General features: G+C 46.1%; 1 protein-coding gene across 2 annotated transcripts in view; it reads right to left on the reverse strand.

Moving 5' to 3' along the window:
* Nucleotides 1-20,454, reverse strand: part of EXOC6B (exocyst complex component 6B) — a 299,724-nt gene that overhangs the window by 152,654 nt on the left and 126,616 nt on the right. For both annotated transcript variants that reach the window (XM_075346201.1, XM_075346210.1), the window contains exons 7-8: nt 3,623-3,793; nt 3,466-3,534 (exon numbers count right to left, since the gene is read on the reverse strand). In XM_075346201.1, coding sequence (XP_075202316.1) covers nt 3,466-3,534; nt 3,623-3,793 — 240 coding nt within the window. The remainder of the gene's footprint in view (nt 1-3,465; nt 3,535-3,622; nt 3,794-20,454) is intronic.

The raw sequence follows: 20,454 nt of genomic DNA on the forward strand, positions 1-20,454 counted from the left end.
CCTTATATTTCCCCATATAGTATTATGTAGACCCCCATATAGTATTATGCAGCCCCCATATTCCTCATATAGTAGTATGCAGCCCCCCATATCGTTTAAGGCACCCCCATAGTCCTCTGGCCACCGTGATAAAATACATAAATACTAATTTCTCCTCATTAAGCCGCTGCTCCAGTTTTCTCAGCACGTCCACTGTTCTGCCTCTCTGCACATCCCAGCACAGCGGTGCACACTAGTGATGTCACTGCGCTCCGCTGTGCTGACACATCAAATTGCCGCAGACACAGCAGGAGAATAATGAGAGAGGGAGCGTTCCGCTCCCTCTCTCATCATTTATTTCAAATGTATCAGGATGTGTGATGCCGATACAATTGAAAGATCCTTGGCGGGGGGCAGTGACAGCATTGGCACCAGATCCCCCTGACTCAAGGGCCCCATAGCGGTAGCATGGCCTGCCACCGCTGGCAGTACGCGACTGGCTGATGTCCTCGGGCTCCCTGGACACCCGGGCTTGATCACGATCGCTCTGCCCCTGATTTGGTGTATGCAGCTCCAAAGTTATAAACATTGTGTAATTCTGTAGGTATCTGATATCACTTGTATTACCGTCTATAGCAAGAAAAGAGCCAGATGAAGCCATCAGTCACAATCGCTAGTCCCATAAAATCTGGGGACCTCAATGCCCCCAAAGTCATAGATCGGCGCAGCAGTGGCACATTGGAATAATAATTGCATAATAATCCAGACCACTATTTCAGTTATGTCCTGGAAAACCCCTTTGAACTTTACAAAAAAATAAATAAATAATAAATGTTGGCAGTGAAACATCGTATTGTGTTACTAATTAAAATTCAGATTGAATTTCTACCACCAGACGTTGTGAGTCATGCAATATTCCTGTCAATAGATGAAATCCCCATCCATTAATAACGAAATATGCAGTTAAAAGCAATGAGTCTAATGCCGGGGTCCTGGCTGTATTACAAAACTGTGATTCCCCTAGAAAACAGACAAAGGGTGTAACCGATGCACAAGGCCCGAAGGCTGATGAAAACAGATAGGTTACAGCAATCATACCATATTTCTCCATACCGTATCCCATAAATTACCATATATTCTGAAAATATATTACTTATAATTTTGAGGTCAATCAGTGAGAGCTTCTAACTACAAGAAACTACAAAAAACATTATCAATCAGATTTGAGGGATATTGTCCGTACCCATTACGGTCCCTACCACAAATGTACTTTAAACCATGTATTCTGAAAAATATATTAGTTATAATTTTGAGGTCAATCAGTGAGAGCTTCTAACTACAAGAAACTACAAAAAACAATATCAATCAGATTTGAGGGATAGTGTCCGTACCCATTACGGTCTCTACCACAAATGTACTTTAAACCATGTACAGTGGTACCTCGCTTAGCGAGTAACCCACTTAACGAGAATTTCGCTTAACAAGCAAAGCTTTCTGTAAATTTGTAACCCGCTTTACGAGAAAGCTTTGCTGTACGAGCGAAATCCTCACCTCACACACTTCCGGTTTCGTCTATCCACCGTGCTCTGACCCGCTCTTGCAGTCCACACAAATACACACAAGCACGCAAAAACACACACAAAACACACACAAACACACACAAACACACACACAAACAAACACAAACAAACACAAACAAACACAAACACACACGCACATACAGTATTATGTTCACCTTACCTTCCGTTCCACCGCCGGCCTCATGGTTCTTGTAGTTCCCGGGTACATCGCGACGGCCTCACGGCGAACTACAAGTACCATGAGGCCGGCAGTGGAACGGAAGGTAAGGTGAGCATATAATATGTGTACCTTCCGTTTCATCGCCGGCCTCCTGGGTCCTGTAGTGCTCCGTTTCACTAAAGGCATCGGTATCCATAGCGACGAAGCAGGAACTTCCTGGTTCCTGTCACCGCTACTCAAAGGCGGCGCGCTGCCCAATCAGAGGCAAGCAGCTCTGCCTTTGACGTCAGCGCTCTGGCAGGAAGTTCCTCCCTCGTCGTTATGGTTACCTGATACACGGCCCGCACCGGAGAACAGCAAGTCCCAGGAGACCGGCGATGGAACGGAAGGTAAGGTGAGCATATATGTGTGTGTGCATGCGTGTGAGTTTGTGTGAGTTTGTGCATGTGTGGAATAACAGAATAGGGGACCAGGATGGGACATTTAACTAGTTACGGAACAAATTATCTGCATTGCAATGATTTCCTATGGGAAATCTTGCTCTGCTGAACGAGTAACTTGATTTACAAGCACAGTCCCAGAACGGATTGTTCTCGTTAAGCAAGGTTCCACTGTATTCTGAAAAATATATTACTTCTAATTTTGAGGTCAATCAGTCAGAGCTTCTAACTACAAGAAACAATATCAATCAGATTTGAGTGATAGTGTCCGTACCCATTACGGTCCCTACCACAAATGTACTTTAAACCATGTATTCTGAAAAATATATTACTTATAATTTTGAGGTCAATCAGTGAGAGCTTCTAACTACAAGATACTACATAAAACAATATCAATCAGATTTGAGGGATAGAGTCCGTACCCATTACGGTCCCTACCACAAATGTATTTAAACCATGTATTCTGAAAAATATATTACTTATAATTTTGAGGTCAATCAGTGAGAGCTTCTAACTACAAGAAACAATATCAATCAGATTTGAGGGATAGTGTCCGTACCCATTACGGTCCCTACCACAAATGTACTTTAAACCATGTATTCTGAAAAATATATTATAATTTTGAGGTCAATCATAAAGAGCTGCTAACTACAAGATACTACAAAAAACAACATCAATCAGATACGGTTCCTTCCACAAATTTACTTTAAACCATATACTCTGACCTCAAAAGTGTAAGTAATATATTTTTCAGAGTATATGGTTTAAATTAAATTTGTGGAAGGGGACCGTAATGGGCACAGACAATATCCCTCAAATCTGACTGATATTATTTTTTGCAGTTTCATGTAGTTAGTAGCCCATTACGGTCCCCTTCCACAAATTTACTTAAACCATATATTCTGAAAAATATATTACTTATACTTTTGAGGTCAATCAGTCTGCAAGACAAGAAACTACAAAAAACAATATCAATCAGATTTGAGGGATAGTGTCCGTGTCCATTATGGTCCCTTCAACAAATTTACTTTAAACAGACAAAAGCAAAAATCTGTTATAAAAATTTACATCCAGATTTCCAATTGTAATTCATTATAGCACCAATATCTTAATGAAGCAATATTCACTTGGTGGTTCATACACCCTGCAGAGGCTACTTATATTGCACTCATGTGGTGCTTTAGAATTTGAGTAGGAGGATTTTGAGAAGGAACACTGAAAATCCTGCTATGGATAAGGAACATTGGTTAAAGCTGTGAAATTGACTAATATTACACCAACTACCATCCAGGTGCCCGGCACTTACCAGTACTGTGTAGATGTGTAAGCAACGGTAAACTGGTGAAAAATCCACCAAGTCTTGTGTCCCTGGTGCCTGTAAAAGACGAGGAGCATTATGTTCACATCTGGCAGCAGAACACTTCTACTCTCCATGCACATCATCCTTCATACAGTTACTTTACCTCTTCTTCCTCATCTTCATCTTCCACATCCAGAATTCCAGAATCCTGCTCAGACATTGGACTTGTGCCGTTCATCTCTGGACTCGGACATAGGTCCTTCTTATATCTCCTTCCAAGGATGCCCTTGGTTTGAAGAGTTAATATGTTGTCCAGGCTCCTCTGCTGCTGGGCCTAGAAAGGAGATGAAGAGCACTGTACCAGCATTGCACGTATAAACCTAAAGACCCACACTGTATTAAGAAAGGAAAACCGTTTTTATCCAGCGCAAGTCAGGGAGGATGGCAAAGAGTTTTATGGGAGGTGAGGGAGGGTGGCAAGGGAAGCAGCAAGTGAGTAGTCTGAGTGGATAGCGGGAGGGAGCGGGCGAGGAGTCCGGGCTGGACAGAGGGAGGGAGCGAGGAGTGCGGGCTGGACAGAGGGAGGGAGCGAGCGAGGAGTCTGGGCTGAACAGAGGGAGGGAGCGAGCGAGGAGTCCGAGGTGGACAGAGGGAGGGAGCGGGCGAGGAGTCCGGGCTGGACAGAGGGAGGGAGCGAGCGAGGAGTGCGGGCTGAACAGAGGGAGGGAGCGAGCAAGGAGTCCGAGGTGGATAGAGGGAGCGAGGAACTCGAGGTGGATAGAGGGAGCGAGCGAGGAACTCGAGGTGGACAGAGGGAGGCAGCGAGGAGTCCGGGGTGGACAGAGGGAAGCAGCGAGGAGTCCGGGGTGGACAGAGAGAGGCAGCGAGGAGTCCGGGGTGGACAGAGGGTGGCAGCGAGGAGTCCGGGGTGGACAGAGGGAGGGAGCGAGCGAGGAGTGCGGGCTGAACAGAGGGAGGGAGCGAGCGAGGAGTCCGAGGTGGATAGAGGGAGGGAGCGAGGAACTCGAGGTGGATAGAGGGAGCGAGCGAGGAACTCGAGGTGGACAGAGGGAGGGAGCGGGCGAGGAGTCCGGGCTGGACAGAGGGAGGGAGCGAGCGAGGAGTGCGGGCTGAACAGAGGGAGGGAGCGAGCAAGGAGTCCGAGGTGGATAGAGGGAGCGAGGAACTCGAGGTGGATAGAGGGAGCGAGCGAGGAACTCGAGGTGGACAGAGGGAGGCAGCGAGGAGTCCGGGGTGGACAGAGGGAGGCAGCGAGGAGTCCGGGGTGGACAGAGAGAGGCAGCGAGGAGTCCGGGGTGGACAGAGAGAGGCAGCGAGGAGTCCGGGGTGGACAGAGAGAGGCAGCGAGGAGTCCGGGGTGGACAGAGGGTGGCAGCGAGGAGTCCGGGGTGGACAGAGGGAGGCAGCGAGGAGTCCGGGGTGGACAGAGGGAGGCAGCGAGGAGTCCGGGGTGGACAGAGGGAGGCAGCGAGGAGTTCGGGGTGGACAGAGGGTGGCAGCGAGGAGTCCGGGGTGGACAGAGGGAGGCAGCGAGGAGTCCGGGGTGGACAGAGGGAGGCAGCGAGGAGTCCGGGGTGGACAGAGGGAGGCAGCGAGGAGTCCGGGGTGGACAGAGGGAGGCAGCGAGGAGTCCGGGGTGGACAGAGGGAGGCGGCGAGGAGTCCGGAGTGGACAGAGGGAGGCAGCGAGGAGTCCGGGGTGGACAGAGGGAGGCAGCGAGGAGTCCGGGGTGGACAGAGGGAGGCAGCGAGGAGTCCGGGGTGGACAGAGGGAGGCAGCGAGGAGTCCGGGGTGGACAGAGGGAGGAAGCAATTTGAGGACTTCCAAGCACAGTGAGGAAGTGAGGAAGCTTCTCACCTCTCACCATATATGAGAGGCTGCTGATAAGTCTTTGGCTTTGTGATCTTTTTTGTTTCTATGGTAACGCATGTTACATCACATAAAAGCCTTATGTGTCTTATGTTTTCAAAATGTTGTGTTTGTTGCTTATGGCAACAGTGTTCTACGCACGCGGGAAAACAAAATGAAGTCTAATGCGATATTCACATCAACTGAGAGCAGAGGAGGGATAACATTCTTCTACAAGGAAAGTCTGTGAAGGATATTCATGGTGATATGTCGCAGGCATTGGGGGATCAATGCCCTTCATATTCCACAGCTAAGAACTGGGTTGCCAAATGTAAAACCGGCCACTTCAGCCCCAATGATGAGGAACGTCCTGGAGTGACCGGTCACTATGGAGGAGACCTGGATTTATTTGTATGACCCTGAAAACAAGGAGCTGTCAGAAGAATGGAGGCACAGTGGTTCTCCTCGTCCAAAGAAGTTCTGGGTGCAAAAATCAGCCACTACGGTGCTGGCGTCTGTGTTCTGGGATAAGGATGGCGTGCTGCTAGTGGACTACCTTCAAAAGGGTTCCACCATCAATGCAAGGTATTACACTGAACTTTTGGACCAATTGAAGGCAGCTCTGAAGGCCAAAAGGCGCGGCAAGCTGTCCAAAGGAATCTTGTTCCTGCAAAGACAACGCCTCCGCTCACACTGCACAAGCGACCACGGCAAAACTGGCAGAGCCGGGCTTCCAGCTGGTGACCACCCACCTTATTCACCAGATCTAGCTCCCTCCGACTATCATCTGTTTCCAAACCTGAAGAAACACCTCAAGGTACCAAATGTCACACCATTTCTGATGCTATGGCTGCTATGGATGCCTGGTTTGAGGCACAACCGAAATCCTTCTTTTTGCTAGGCTTACAGAACCTGGAATACCGATGTAAGGAGTGTGTGGTCATCAGTGGAGAGTATGTGGAATAAATGTAAAGTTTCATCATCCTATCTCGCTTCTTTCTGGGTAAAGTCGAAGACTTATCAGCAGCCCCTCATATCTTGAGCAAAAGGCACATGTGCCGTACGAGGCACACGACGGCCATGAGAACAATTACAGAAGGAACGCTGCAGAGCCGCGGCCGCACCGCACCACGGGGAGAGGGAAGAGGGCAAGATCAAAGGTATGAGAAGGAGCAGCCATGGCCAGACACCGCCGGGGAACAGCGCCCTGCTGTGCACAGCCCTCATGAGAGCAGCGCAGATGAGAAACACTAAGAGCTTACATACACCAGACCCCGAGAGACCCCCTCCCCTCATAACCAGACCCCGAGAGACGCCCACCTCATAACCAGACCCAGAGAGACCCCCCCTCATAACCAGACCCCGAGAGACCCCCACCTCATAACCAGACCCCGAGAGACCCCCCCACTCATAACCAGACCCAGAGAGACCCCCCCTCATAACCAGACCCCGAGAGACCCCCACCTCATAACCAGACCCCGAGAGACCCCCCCACTCATAACCAGACCCCAAGAGACCCCCCCTCATAACCAGACACCGAGACACCCCCCCCTCATAACCAGACCCCGAGAGACCCCCCCCCCTCATAACCAGACCCCGAGAGACCCCCCCCCCTCATAACCAGACCCAGAGAGACCCCCACCTCATAACCAGACCCCGAGAGACCCCCACCTCATAACCAGACCCCGAGAGACCCCCCCACTCATAACCAGACCCCAAGAGACCCCCCCTCATAACCAGACACCGAGACACCCCCCCTCATAACCAGACCCCGAGAGACACCCCCCCCTCGTAACCAGACTCACCACCCGCCACCCATAACCAGATCCCGAGAGCCCCCTCCCCCGGTCACCAGGAGGACTACACAGCATTAACCCCTTATAACCAGACCTCTCCAGTCACCAGGACCGAAGAGCATTAACCCCTTATAACCAGACCCCTAGAGTCATTAGGACCGCAGAGCATTAACCCCTTATAACCAGACCCCCTCCAGTCACCAGGACCGCAGAGCATTAACCCCTTATAACCAGACCCCTAGAGTCATTAGGACTGCAGAGCATTAACCCCTTGTAACTAGACCCCTCCAGTCACCATGTGGACTGCAGAGCAATTCTCCATAGTGAAGCTTACAGACGATTAACCCTTTTGTGCAGGAGAGGAGATTTTGCAGGATGCAGGAGTGGGCTCAGACGCCCTGGGGTGACAATGAGTGATTATAGGGAAGCGTCCCGCTGACATGTCTCTGTTTAGGGCACAGCCGGGGTCAGAGCAGAGTGTGGCGGCTGGAGGGGGCCGCATCACTTTCCCTGGTGGACACATATATGAGAGGAGCGAGTGACCTGTCTTCTATAATCGCCGGTCTGTAGATCAGAGGCCTCCGCCCCCCTCTATAGATGCAGACGTGCCCTGTGCCCCTCCATAGTCCCCCTCATTTATCTGACCCTCCTGTGAGCTGCAGAGATCAATGCTGATCACACACCGCCCTCTGCTGGACACAGCGCTAACTGCAGCAGTGCAGAGCATTCTCATAGAAACATATCCTGCCAGCAGGACTACCCCGGGTGATTATACTGTGTATCCTGCACAGCTCCAGGGCCTGAGGGGCCAGGGAAGGGGGCACACCATCCATCCGTCACCGTACCCCGCTGCTGACCCTGCAGCTTCTATGGAGCCATCTCCCCTTCATCTTCTAATAGCACTGCTCCAGCCTTTACACCGGCGGAGGTGTACTATTACCTGTCTGCAATGTGGATAGCATGGCCGGGAGGACGCGGTGCTAAAACCATCTCATGTATGGTGATGTGACTGCCTGCAGCGGTATGCTGCCCCTCTGCTCACCAGGACCCCAGGGAGGATAGAGGAGAACTCACCAGGGTCATTTTTTTTATTTAATCTACCCCTGGTGACCCCCAGGGGGCGCTGTGTGTCACTCGTGGGCCTGCTCAGGGTCGGGGTGGTGGGGTCTGCCTCTTCACACTGCTTTTTTTGTGTTTGTCCTTTTAACTTCAATACTAAAAGTTTTAGTTTTCACCCGGTTACTTTCAGTCCCTCTACATGGGGTAAATGGTGACTCCCGAGGCCTATTTATACAGTCATCACCCATCATATACACATCATCCATCTCTACAGTCACCACTACACACACAACTGATCCTGAGTTACCTCCTGTATTATACTCCAGAGCTGCACTCACTATTCTGCTGGTGCAGTCACTGTGTACATACATTACTGATGCTGACTTACCTCCTATATTATACTCCTGAGCTGCACTCACTATTCTGCTGGTGCAGTCACTGTGTACATTACATTACTGATCCTGACTTACCTCCTATATTATACTCCAGAGCTGCACTCACTATTCTGCTGGTGCAGTCACTGTGTACATACATTACTGATCCTGAGTTACCCCCTGTATTATACTCCAGAGCTGCACTCACTATTCTGCTGGTGCAGTCACTGTGATCATACATTACTGATCCTGAGTTACCTCCTGTATTATACTCCAGAGCTGCACTCACTATTCTGCTGCTGTAGTCACTGTGTACATACATTACATTACTGATCCTGAGTTACCTCCTGTATTATACTCCAGAGCTGCACTCACTATTCTGCCGGTGCAGTCACTGTGTACATACATTACTGATCCTGAGTTACCTCCTGTATTATACTCCAGAGCTGCACTCACTATTCTGCTGGTGCAGTCACTGTGTACATACATTACTGATGCTGACTTACCTCCTATATTATACTCCTGAGCTGCACTCACTATTCTGCTGGTGCAGTCACTGTGTACATACATTACTGATCCTGAGTTACCTCCTGTATTATACTCCAGAGCTGCACTCACTATTCTGCTGGTGCAGTCACTGTGTACATTACATTACTGATCCTGACTTACCTCCTATATTATACTCCAGAGCTGCACTCACTATTCTGCTGGTGCAGTCACTGTGTACATACATTACTGATCCTGAGTTACCCCCTGTATTATACTCCAGAGCTGCACTCACTATTCTGCTGGTGCAGTCACTGTGATCATACATTACTGATCCTGAGTTACCTCCTGTATTATACTCCAGAGCTGCACTCACTATTCTGCTGGTGCAATCACTGTGTATATACATTACATTACTGATCCTGAATTACCCCCTGTATTATACTCCAGAGCTGCACTCACTATTCTGCTGGTGCAGTCACTGTGTACATACATTACATTACTGATCCTGAGTTACCTCCTGTATTATACTCCAGAGCTGCACTCACTATTCTGCTGGTGCAGTCACTGTGTACATACATTACTGATCCTGAGTTACCTCCTGTATTATACTCCAGAGCTGCACTCACTATTCTGCTCGTGCAATCACTGTGTACATACATTACTGATCCTGAGTTACCTCCTGTATTATACTCCAGAGCTGCACTCACTATTCTGCTGGTGCAATCACTGTGTACATACATTACTGATCCTGAGTTACCTCCTGTATTATACTCCAGAGCTGCACTCACTATTCTGCTGGTGCAGTCACTGTGTACATACATTACATTACTGATCCTGAGTTACCTCCTGTATTATACTCCAGAGCTGCGCTCACTATTCTGCTGGTGCAGTCACTGTGTACATACATTACATTACTGATCCTGAATTACCCCCTGTATTATACTCCAGAGCTGCACTCACTATTCTGCTGCTGCAGTCACTGTGTACATACATTACATTACTGATCCTGAGTTACCTCCTGTATTATACCCCAGAGCTGCACTCACTATTCTGCTCGTGCAGTCACTGTGTACATACATTACATTACTGATCCTGAGTTACCTCCTGTATTATACTCCAGAGCTGCACTCACTATTCTGCTGGTGCAGTCACTGTGTACATACATTACTGATCCCGAGTTACCTCCTGTATTATACTCCAGAGCTGCACTCACTATTCTGCTGGTGCAGTCACTGTGTACACACATTACATTACTGATCCTGAATTACCCCCTGTATTATACTCCAGAGCTGCACTCACTATTCTGCTGGTGCAGTCACTGTGTACATACATTACTGATCCTGAGTTACCTCCTGTATTATACCCCAGAGCTGCACTCACTATTCTGCTCGTGCAGTCACTGTGTACATACATTACATTACTGATCCTGAGTTACCTCCTGTATTATACCTCCAGAGCTGCACTCACTATTCTGCTGGTGCAATCACTGTGTACATACATTACATTACTGATCCTGAGTTACCTCCTGTATTATACTCCAGAGCTGCACTCACTATTCTGCTGGTGCAGTCACTCTGTACATACATTACATTACCGATCAAGATTTACCTCCTGTATTATACTCCAGAGCTGCACTCACTATTCTGCTGGTGCAGTCACTGTGTACATACATTACATTACTGATCCAGAGTTACCTCCTGTATTATACTCCAGAGCTGCACTCACTATTCTGCTGGTGCAGTCACTGTGTACATACATTACTCATCCTGAGTTACCTCCTGTATTATACTCCAGAGCTGCACTCACTATTCTGCTGGTGCAGTCACTGTGCACATACATTACATTACTGATCCTGAGTTACCTCCTGTATTATACTCCAGAGCTGCACTCACTATTCTGCTGGTGCAGTCACTGTGCACATACATTACATTACTGATCCTGAGTTACCTCCTCTATTATACTCCAGAGCTGCACTCACTATTTTGCTGGTGCAGTCACTGTGCACATACATTACATTACTGATCCTGAGTTACCTCCTGTATTATACTCCAGAGCTGCACTCACTATTCTGCTGGTGCAGTCACTGTGTACATACATTACATTACTCATCCTGAGTTACCTCCTGTATTATACTCCAGAGCTGCACTCACTATTCTGCTAGTGCAGTCACTGTGCACATACATTACATTACTGATCCTGAGTTACCTCCTGTATTATACTCCAGAGCTGCACTCACTATTCTGCTGGTGCAGTCACTGTGCACATACATTACATTACTGATCCTGAGTTACCTCCTCTATTATACTCCAGAGCTGCACTCACTATTCTGCTGGTGCAGTCACTGTGCACATACATTACATTACTGATCCTGAGTTACCTCCTGTATTATACTCCAGAGCTGCACTCACTATTCTGCTGGTGCAGTCACTGTGTACATACATTACATTACTCATCCTGAGTTACCTCCTGTATTATACTCCAGAGCTGCACTCACTATTCTGCTGGTGCAGTCACTGTGTACATACATTATATTACTGATCCTGAGTTACCTCCTGTATTATACTCCAGAGCTGCACTCACTATTCTGCTGGTGCAGTCACTGTGTACATACATTACATTACTGATCCTGAATAACCTCCTATATTATACGCCAGAGCTGCACTCACTATTCAGCTGGTGCAGTCACTGTGTACATACATTACTGATTATGAGTTACCTCCTGTATTATACTCCAGAGCTGCACTCACTATTCTGCTGGTGCAGTCACTGTGTACATAAATTACTGATCCTGAGTTACCTCCTGTATTATACCCCAGAGCTGCACTCACTATTCTGCTGGTGTAGTCACTGTGTACATACATTACATTACTGATCCTGAGTTACCTCCTGTATTATACTCCAGAGCTGCACTCACTATTCTGCTGGTGCAGTCACTGTGTACATACATTACATTACTGATCCTGAGATACATCCTGTATTGTACTCCAGAGCTGCCCTCACTATTCTGCTCGTGCAGTCACTGTGTACATACATTACTGATCCTGAGTAACCTCCTGTATTATACTCCAGAGCTGCACTCACTATTCTGCTGGTGCAGTCACTGTGTACATACATTACTGATCCTGAGTTACCTCCTGTATTATACTCCAGAGCTGCACTCACTAGTCTGCTGGTGCAATCACTGTGTACATACATTACATTACTGATCCTGAGTTACCTCCTGTATTATACTCCAGAGCTGCACTCACTATTCTGCTGGTGCAGTCACTGTGTACATACATTACTGATCCTGAGTTACCTCCTGTATTATACTCCAGAGCTGCACTCACTATTCTGCTGGTGCAGTCACTGTATACATACATTACATTACTGATCCTGAGTTACAGCCTGTATTATACTCCAGAGCTGCACTCACTATTCTGCTGGTGCAGTCACTGTGTACATACATTACATTACTGATCCTGAGTTACCTCCTGTATTATACTCCAGAGCTGCGCTCACTATTCTGCTGGTGCAGTCACTGTGTACATACATTACATTACTGATCCTGAGTTACAGCCTGTATTATACTCCAGAGCTGCACTCACTATTCTGCTGGTGCAGTCACTGTGTACATACATTACATTACTGATCCTGAGTTACCTCCTGTATTATACTCCAGAGCTGCACTCACTATTCTGCTGGTGCAGTCACTGTGTACATACATTACATTACTGATCCTGAGTTACCTCCTGTATTATACCCCAGAGCTGCACTCACTATTCTGCTCGTGCAGTCACTGTGTACATACATTACATTACTGATCCTGAGTTACCTCCTGTATTATACTCCAGAGCTGCACTCACTATTCTGCTGGTGCAGTCACTGTGTACACACATTACATTACTGATCCTGAATTACCCCCTGCATTATACTCCAGAGCTGCACTCACTATTCTGCTGGTGCAGTCACTGTGTACATACATTACTGATCCTGAGTTACCTCCTGTATTATACCCCAGAGCTGCACTCACTATTCTGCTCGTGCAATCACTGTGTACATACATTACATTACTGATCCTGAGTTACCTCCTGTATTATACCTCCAGAGCTGCACTCACTATTCTGCTGGTGCAGTCACTGTGTACATACATTACATTACTGATCCAGAGTTACCTCCTGTATTATACTCCAGAGCTGCACTCACTATTCTGCTAGTGCAATCACTGTGTACATACATTACTGATCCTGAGTTACCTCCTCTATTATACTCCAGAGCTGCACTCACTATTCTGCTGGTGCAGTCACTGTGCACATACATTACATTACTGATCCTGAGTTACCTCCTGTATTATACTCCAGAGCTGCACTCACTATTCTGCCGGTGCAGTCACTGTGTACATACATTACTGATCCTGAGTTACCTCCTGTATTATACTCCAGAGCTGCACTCACTATTCTGCTGGTGCAATCACTGTGTATATACATTACATTACTGATCCTGAATTACCCCCTGTATTATACTCCAGAGCTGCACTCACTATTCTGCTGGTGCAGTCACTGTGTACATACATTACATTACTGATCCTGAGTTACCTCCTGTATTATACTCCAGAGCTGCACTCACTATTCTGCTGGTGCAGTCACTGTGTACATACATTACTGATCCTGAGTTACCTCCTGTATTATACTCCAGAGCTGCACTCACTATTCTGCTCGTGCAATCACTGTGTACATACATTACTGATCCTGAGTTACCTCCTGTATTATACTCCAGAGCTGCACTCACTATTCTGCTGGTGCAATCACTGTGTACATACATTACTGATCCTGAGTTACCTCCTGTATTATACTCCAGAGCTGCACTCACTATTCTGCTGGTGCAGTCACTGTGTACATACATTACATTACTGATCCTGAGTTACCTCCTGTATTATACTCCAGAGCTGCGCTCACTATTCTGCTGGTGCAGTCACTGTGTACATACATTACATTACTGATCCTGAATTACCCCCTGTATTATACTCCAGAGCTGCACTCACTATTCTGCTGCTGCAGTCACTGTGTACATACATTACATTACTGATCCTGAGTTACCTCCTGTATTATACCCCAGAGCTGCACTCACTATTCTGCTCGTGCAGTCACTGTGTACATACATTACATTACTGATCCTGAGTTACCTCCTGTATTATACTCCAGAGCTGCACTCACTATTCTGCTGGTGCAGTCACTGTGTACATACATTACTGATCCCGAGTTACCTCCTGTATTATACTCCAGAGCTGCACTCACTATTCTGCTGGTGCAGTCACTGTGTACACACATTACATTACTGATCCTGAATTACCCCCTGTATTATACTCCAGAGCTGCACTCACTATTCTGCTGGTGCAGTCACTGTGTACATACATTACTGATCCTGAGTTACCTCCTGTATTATACCCCAGAGCTGCACTCACTATTCTGCTCGTGCAGTCACTGTGTACATACATTACATTACTGATCCTGAGTTACCTCCTGTATTATACCTCCAGAGCTGCACTCACTATTCTGCTGGTGCAATCACTGTGTACATACATTACATTACTGATCCTGAGTTACCTCCTGTATTATACTCCAGAGCTGCACTCACTATTCTGCTGGTGCAGTCACTCTGTACATACATTACATTACCGATCAAGATTTACCTCCTGTATTATACTCCAGAGCTGCACTCACTATTCTGCTGGTGCAGTCACTGTGTACATACATTACATTACTGATCCAGAGTTACCTCCTGTATTATACTCCAGAGCTGCACTCACTATTCTGCTGGTGCAGTCACTGTGTACATACATTACATTACTCATCCTGAGTTACCTCCTGTATTATACTCCAGAGCTGCACTCACTATTCTGCTGGTGCAGTCACTGTGCACATACATTACATTACTGATCCTGAGTTACCTCCTGTATTATACTCCAGAGCTGCACTCACTATTCTGCTGGTGCAGTCACTGTGCACATACATTACATTACTGATCCTGAGTTACCTCCTCTATTATACTCCAGAGCTGCACTCACTATTCTGCTGGTGCAGTCACTGTGCACATACATTACATTACTGATCCTGAGTTACCTCCTGTATTATACTCCAGAGCTGCACTCACTATTCTGCTGGTGCAGTCACTGTGTACATACATTACATTACTCATCCTGAGTTACCTCCTGTATTATACTCCAGAGCTGCACTCACTATTCTGCTGGTGCAGTCACTGTGCACATACATTACATTACTGATCCTGAGTTACCTCCTGTATTATACTCCAGAGCTGCACTCACTATTCTGCTGGTGCAGTCACTGTGCACATACATTACATTACTGATCCTGAGTTACCTCCTCTATTATACTCCAGAGCTGCACTCACTATTCTGCTGGTGCAGTCACTGTGCACATACATTACATTACTGATCCTGAGTTACCTCCTGTATTATACTCCAGAGCTGCACTCACTATTCTGCTGGTGCAGTCACTGTGTACATACATTACATTACTCATCCTGAGTTACCTCCTGTATTATACTCCAGAGCTGCACTCACTATTCTGCTGGTGCAGTCACTGTGTACATACATTATATTACTGATCCTGAGTTACCTCCTGTATTATACTCCAGAGCTGCACTCACTATTCTGCTGGTGCAGTCACTGTGTACATACATTACATTACTGATCCTGAATAACCTCCTATATTATACGCCAGAGCTGCACTCACTATTCAGCTGGTGCAGTCACTGTGTACATACATTACTGATTATGAGTTACCTCCTGTATTATACTCCAGAGCTGCACTCACTATTCTGCTGGTGCAGTCACTGTGTACATAAATTACTGATCCTGAGTTACCTCCTGTATTATACCCCAGAGCTGCACTCACTATTCTGCTGGTGTAGTCACTGTGTACATACATTACATTACTGATCCTGAGTTACCTCCTGTATTATACTCCAGAGCTGCACTCACTATTCTGCTGGTGCAGTCACTGTGTACATACATTACATTACTGATCCTGAGATACATCCTGTATTGTACTCCAGAGCTGCCCTCACTATTCTGCTCGTGCAGTCACTGTGTACATACATTACTGATCCTGAGTAACCTCCTGTATTATACTCCAGAGCTGCACTCACTATTCTGCTGGTGCAGTCACTGTGTACATACATTACTGATCCTGAGTTACCTCCTGTATTATACTCCAGAGCTGCACTCACTAGTCTGCTGGTGCAATCACTGTGTACATACATTACATTACTGATCCTGAGTTACCTCCTGTATTATACTCCAGAGCTGCACTCACTATTCTGCTGGTGCAGTCACTGTGTACATACATTACTGATCCTGAGTTACCTCCTGTATTATACTCCAGAGCTGCAGTCACTATTCTGCTGGTGCAGTCACTGTATACATACATTACATTACTGATCCTGAGTTACAGCCTGTATTATACTCCAGAGCTGCACTCACTATTCTGCTGGTGCAGTCACTGTGTACATACATTACATTACTGATCCTGAGTTACCTCCTGTATTATACTCCAGAGCTGCGCTCACTATTCTGCTGGTGCAGTCACTGTGTACATACATTACATTACTGATCCTGAATTACCCCCTGTATTATACTCCAGAGCTGCACTCACTATTCTGCTGGTGCAGTCACTGTGTACATACATTACATTACTGATCCTGAGTTACCTCCTGTATTATACCCCAGAGCTGCACTCACTATTCTGCTCGTGCAGTCACTGTGTACATACATTACATTACTGATCCTGAGTTACCTCCTGTATTATACTCCAGAGCTGCACTCACTATTCTGCTGGTGCAGTCACTGTGTACACACATTACATTACTGATCCTGAATTACCCCCTGCATTATACTCCAGAGCTGCACTCACTATTCTGCTGGTGCAGTCACTGTGTACATACATTACTGATCCTGAGTTACCTCCTGTATTATACCCCAGAGCTGCACTCACTATTCTGCTCGTGCAATCACTGTGTACATACATTACATTACTGATCCTGAGTTACCTCCTGTATTATACCTCCAGAGCTGCACTCACTATTCTGCTGGTGCAGTCACTGTGTACATACATTACATTACTGATCCAGAGTTACCTCCTGTATTATACTCCAGAGCTGCACTCACTATTCTGCTAGTGCAATCACTGTGTACATACATTACTGATCCTGAGTTACCTCCTCTATTATACTCCAGAGCTGCACTCACTATTCTGCTGGTGCAGTCACTGTGCACATACATTACATTACTGATCCTGAGTTACCTCCTGTATTATACTCCAGAGCTGCACTCACTATTCTGCTGGTGCAGTCACTGTGTACATACATTACATTACTCATCCTGAGTTACCTCCTGTATTATACTCCAGAGCTGCACTCACTATTCAGCTGGTGCAGTCACTGTGTACATACATTACTGATTATGAGTTACCTCCTGTATTATACTCCAGAGCTGCACTCACTATTCTGCTGGTGCAGTCACTGTGTACATAAATTACTGATCCTGAGTTACCTCCTGTATTATACCCCAGAGCTGCACTCAGTATTCTGCTGGTGTAGTCACTGTGTACATACATTACATTACTGATCCTGAGTTACCTCCTGTATTATACTCCAGAGCTGCACTCACTAGTCTGCTGGTGCAATCACTGTGTACATACATTACATTACTGATCCTGAGTTACCTCCTGTATTATACTCCAGAGCTGCACTCACTATTCTGCTGGTGCAGTCACTGTGTACATACATTACATTACTGATCCTGAGTTCCCTCCTGTATTAAACCTCCAGAGCTGCACTCACTATTCTGCTGGTGCAATCACTGTGTACATACATTACATTACTGATCCTGAGTTACCTCCTGTATTATACTCCAGAGCTGCACTCACTATTCTGCTGGTGCAGTCACTGTGTACATACATTACTGATCCTGAGTTACCTCCTGTATTATACTCCAGAGCTGCACTCACTATTCTGCTGGTGCAGTCACTGTGTACATACATTACTGATCCTGAGTTACCTCCTGTATTACACTCCAGAGCTGCACTCACTATTCTGCTGGTGCAGTCACTGTGTACATACATTACATTACTGATCCTGAGTTACCTCCTGTATTATACTCCAGAGCTGCACTCACTATTCTGCTGGTGCAGTCACTGTGTACATACATTACATTACTGATCCTGAGTTACCTCCTGTATTATAACCCCAGAGCTGCACTCACTATTCTGCTCGTGCAGTCACTGTGTACATACATTACATTACTGATCCTGAGTTACCTCCTGTATTATACCTCCAGAGTTGCACTCACTATTCTGCTGGTGCAATCACTGTGTACATACATTACATTACTGATCCTGAGTTACCTCCTGTATTATACTCCAGAGCTGCACTCACTATTCTGCTGGTGCAGTCACTGTGTACATACATTACATTACTGATCCTGAATTACCCCCTGTATTATACTCCAGAGCTGCACTCACTATTCTGCTGGTGCAGTCACTGTGTACATACATTACATTACTGATCCAGAGTTACCTCCTGTATTATACTCCAGAGCTGCACTCACTATTCTGCTGGTGCAGTCACTGTGTACATACATTACATTACTGATCCAGAGTTACCTCCTGTATTATACTCCAGAGCTGCACTCACTATTCTGCTGGTGCAGTCACTGTGTACATACATTACATTACTCATCCTGAGTTCCCTCCTGTATTATACTCCAGAGCTGCACTCACTATTCTGCTGGTGCAGTCACTGTGCACATACATTACATTACTGATCCTGAGTTACCTCCTGTATTATACTCCAGAGCTGCACTCACTATTCTGCTGGTGCAGGTCACTGTGTACATACATTACATTACTGATCCTGACTTACCTCCTGTATTATACTCCAGAGCTGCACTCACTATTCTGCTGCTGCAGTCACTATGTACATACATTACATTACTGATCCTGAGTTACCCCCTGTATTATACTCCAGAGCTGCACTCACTATTCTGCTGGTGCAGTCACTGTGTACATACATTACATTACTGATCCTGAGTTACCCCCTGTATTATACTCCAGAGCTGCACTCACTATTCTGCTGGTGCAGTCACTGTGTACATACATTACATTACTGATCCAGAGTTACCTCCTGTATTATACTCCAGAGCTGCACTCACTATTCTGCTGGTGCAGTCACTGTGTACATACATTACATTACTGATCCAGAGTTACCTCCTGTATTATACTCCAGAGCTGCACTCACTATTCTGCTGGTGCAGTCACTGTGTACATACATTACATTACTCATCCTGAGTTCCCTCCTGTATTATACTCCAGAGCTGCACTCACTATTCTGCTGGTGCAGTCACTGTGCACATACATTACATTACTGATCCTGAGTTACCTCCTGTATTATACTCCAGAGCTGCACTCACTATTCTGCTGGTGCAGGTCACTGTGTACATACATTACATTACTGATCCTGAGTTACCTCCTGTATTATACTCCAGAGCTGCACTCACTATTCTGCTGGTGCAGTCACTGTGTACATACATTACATTACTGATCCTGAGTTACCCCCTGTATTATACTCCAGAGCTGCACTCACTATTCTGCTGGTGCAGTCACTGTGTACATACATTACATTACTGATCCTGAGTTACCTCCTGTATTATACTCCAGAGCTGCACTCACTATTCTGCTGCTGCAGTCACTATGTACATACATTACATTACTGATCCTGAGTTACCTCCTGTATTATACTCCAGAGCTGCACTCACTATTCTGCTGGTGCAGTCACTGTGTACTATTATTATTTATTACCAGAGATAGATAGATATACAGCAATTGGTAATATTAAAATTTAACTTTTAATTCTATTTTTTAAAAAGACTCAAAGTCTATAAAAATTATCACCCGTGAATCAGTGACCACACAAAAATACGGACACAAGCAGGTAGAAGATAGGTCAAATATCCAATACCCTCATAATCAAGGGTTAATGTATTTGCATGAATATACCCAATCTTTTTACCTCAGGTTGCTTTTTATCATCTAGCATGAGCAGGGTCTCATATCTCACCCAACTGCTCCGACAGAAGAAAATATTACCTTAGTAGGGCATGATATATATTATCAATTCAGCCCAATGAAACAGCCAAAGTATGCTCAATAGCCCTCCTTATTCTCTTCCCAACGCGTTTCCTCTTATCGATTCATCAGGGGAATTTACCATTTGGAGGCATTTGGAGGCTGCAGTATGTAAAAGGTATAGTAAGCTAGTGACCAATAAAAACGGTACTCAAGCAAAGAAAAAGACACCACTGTTAAAGTCCCCATAAGCGATATTACCTTATCAGAAGAGCATGTAGTCTAAAG

Source organism: Anomaloglossus baeobatrachus, chromosome 1 (genome assembly GCF_048569485.1).
Source record: "Anomaloglossus baeobatrachus isolate aAnoBae1 chromosome 1, aAnoBae1.hap1, whole genome shotgun sequence".
NCBI lineage: Eukaryota > Metazoa > Chordata > Amphibia > Anura > Aromobatidae > Anomaloglossus > Anomaloglossus baeobatrachus.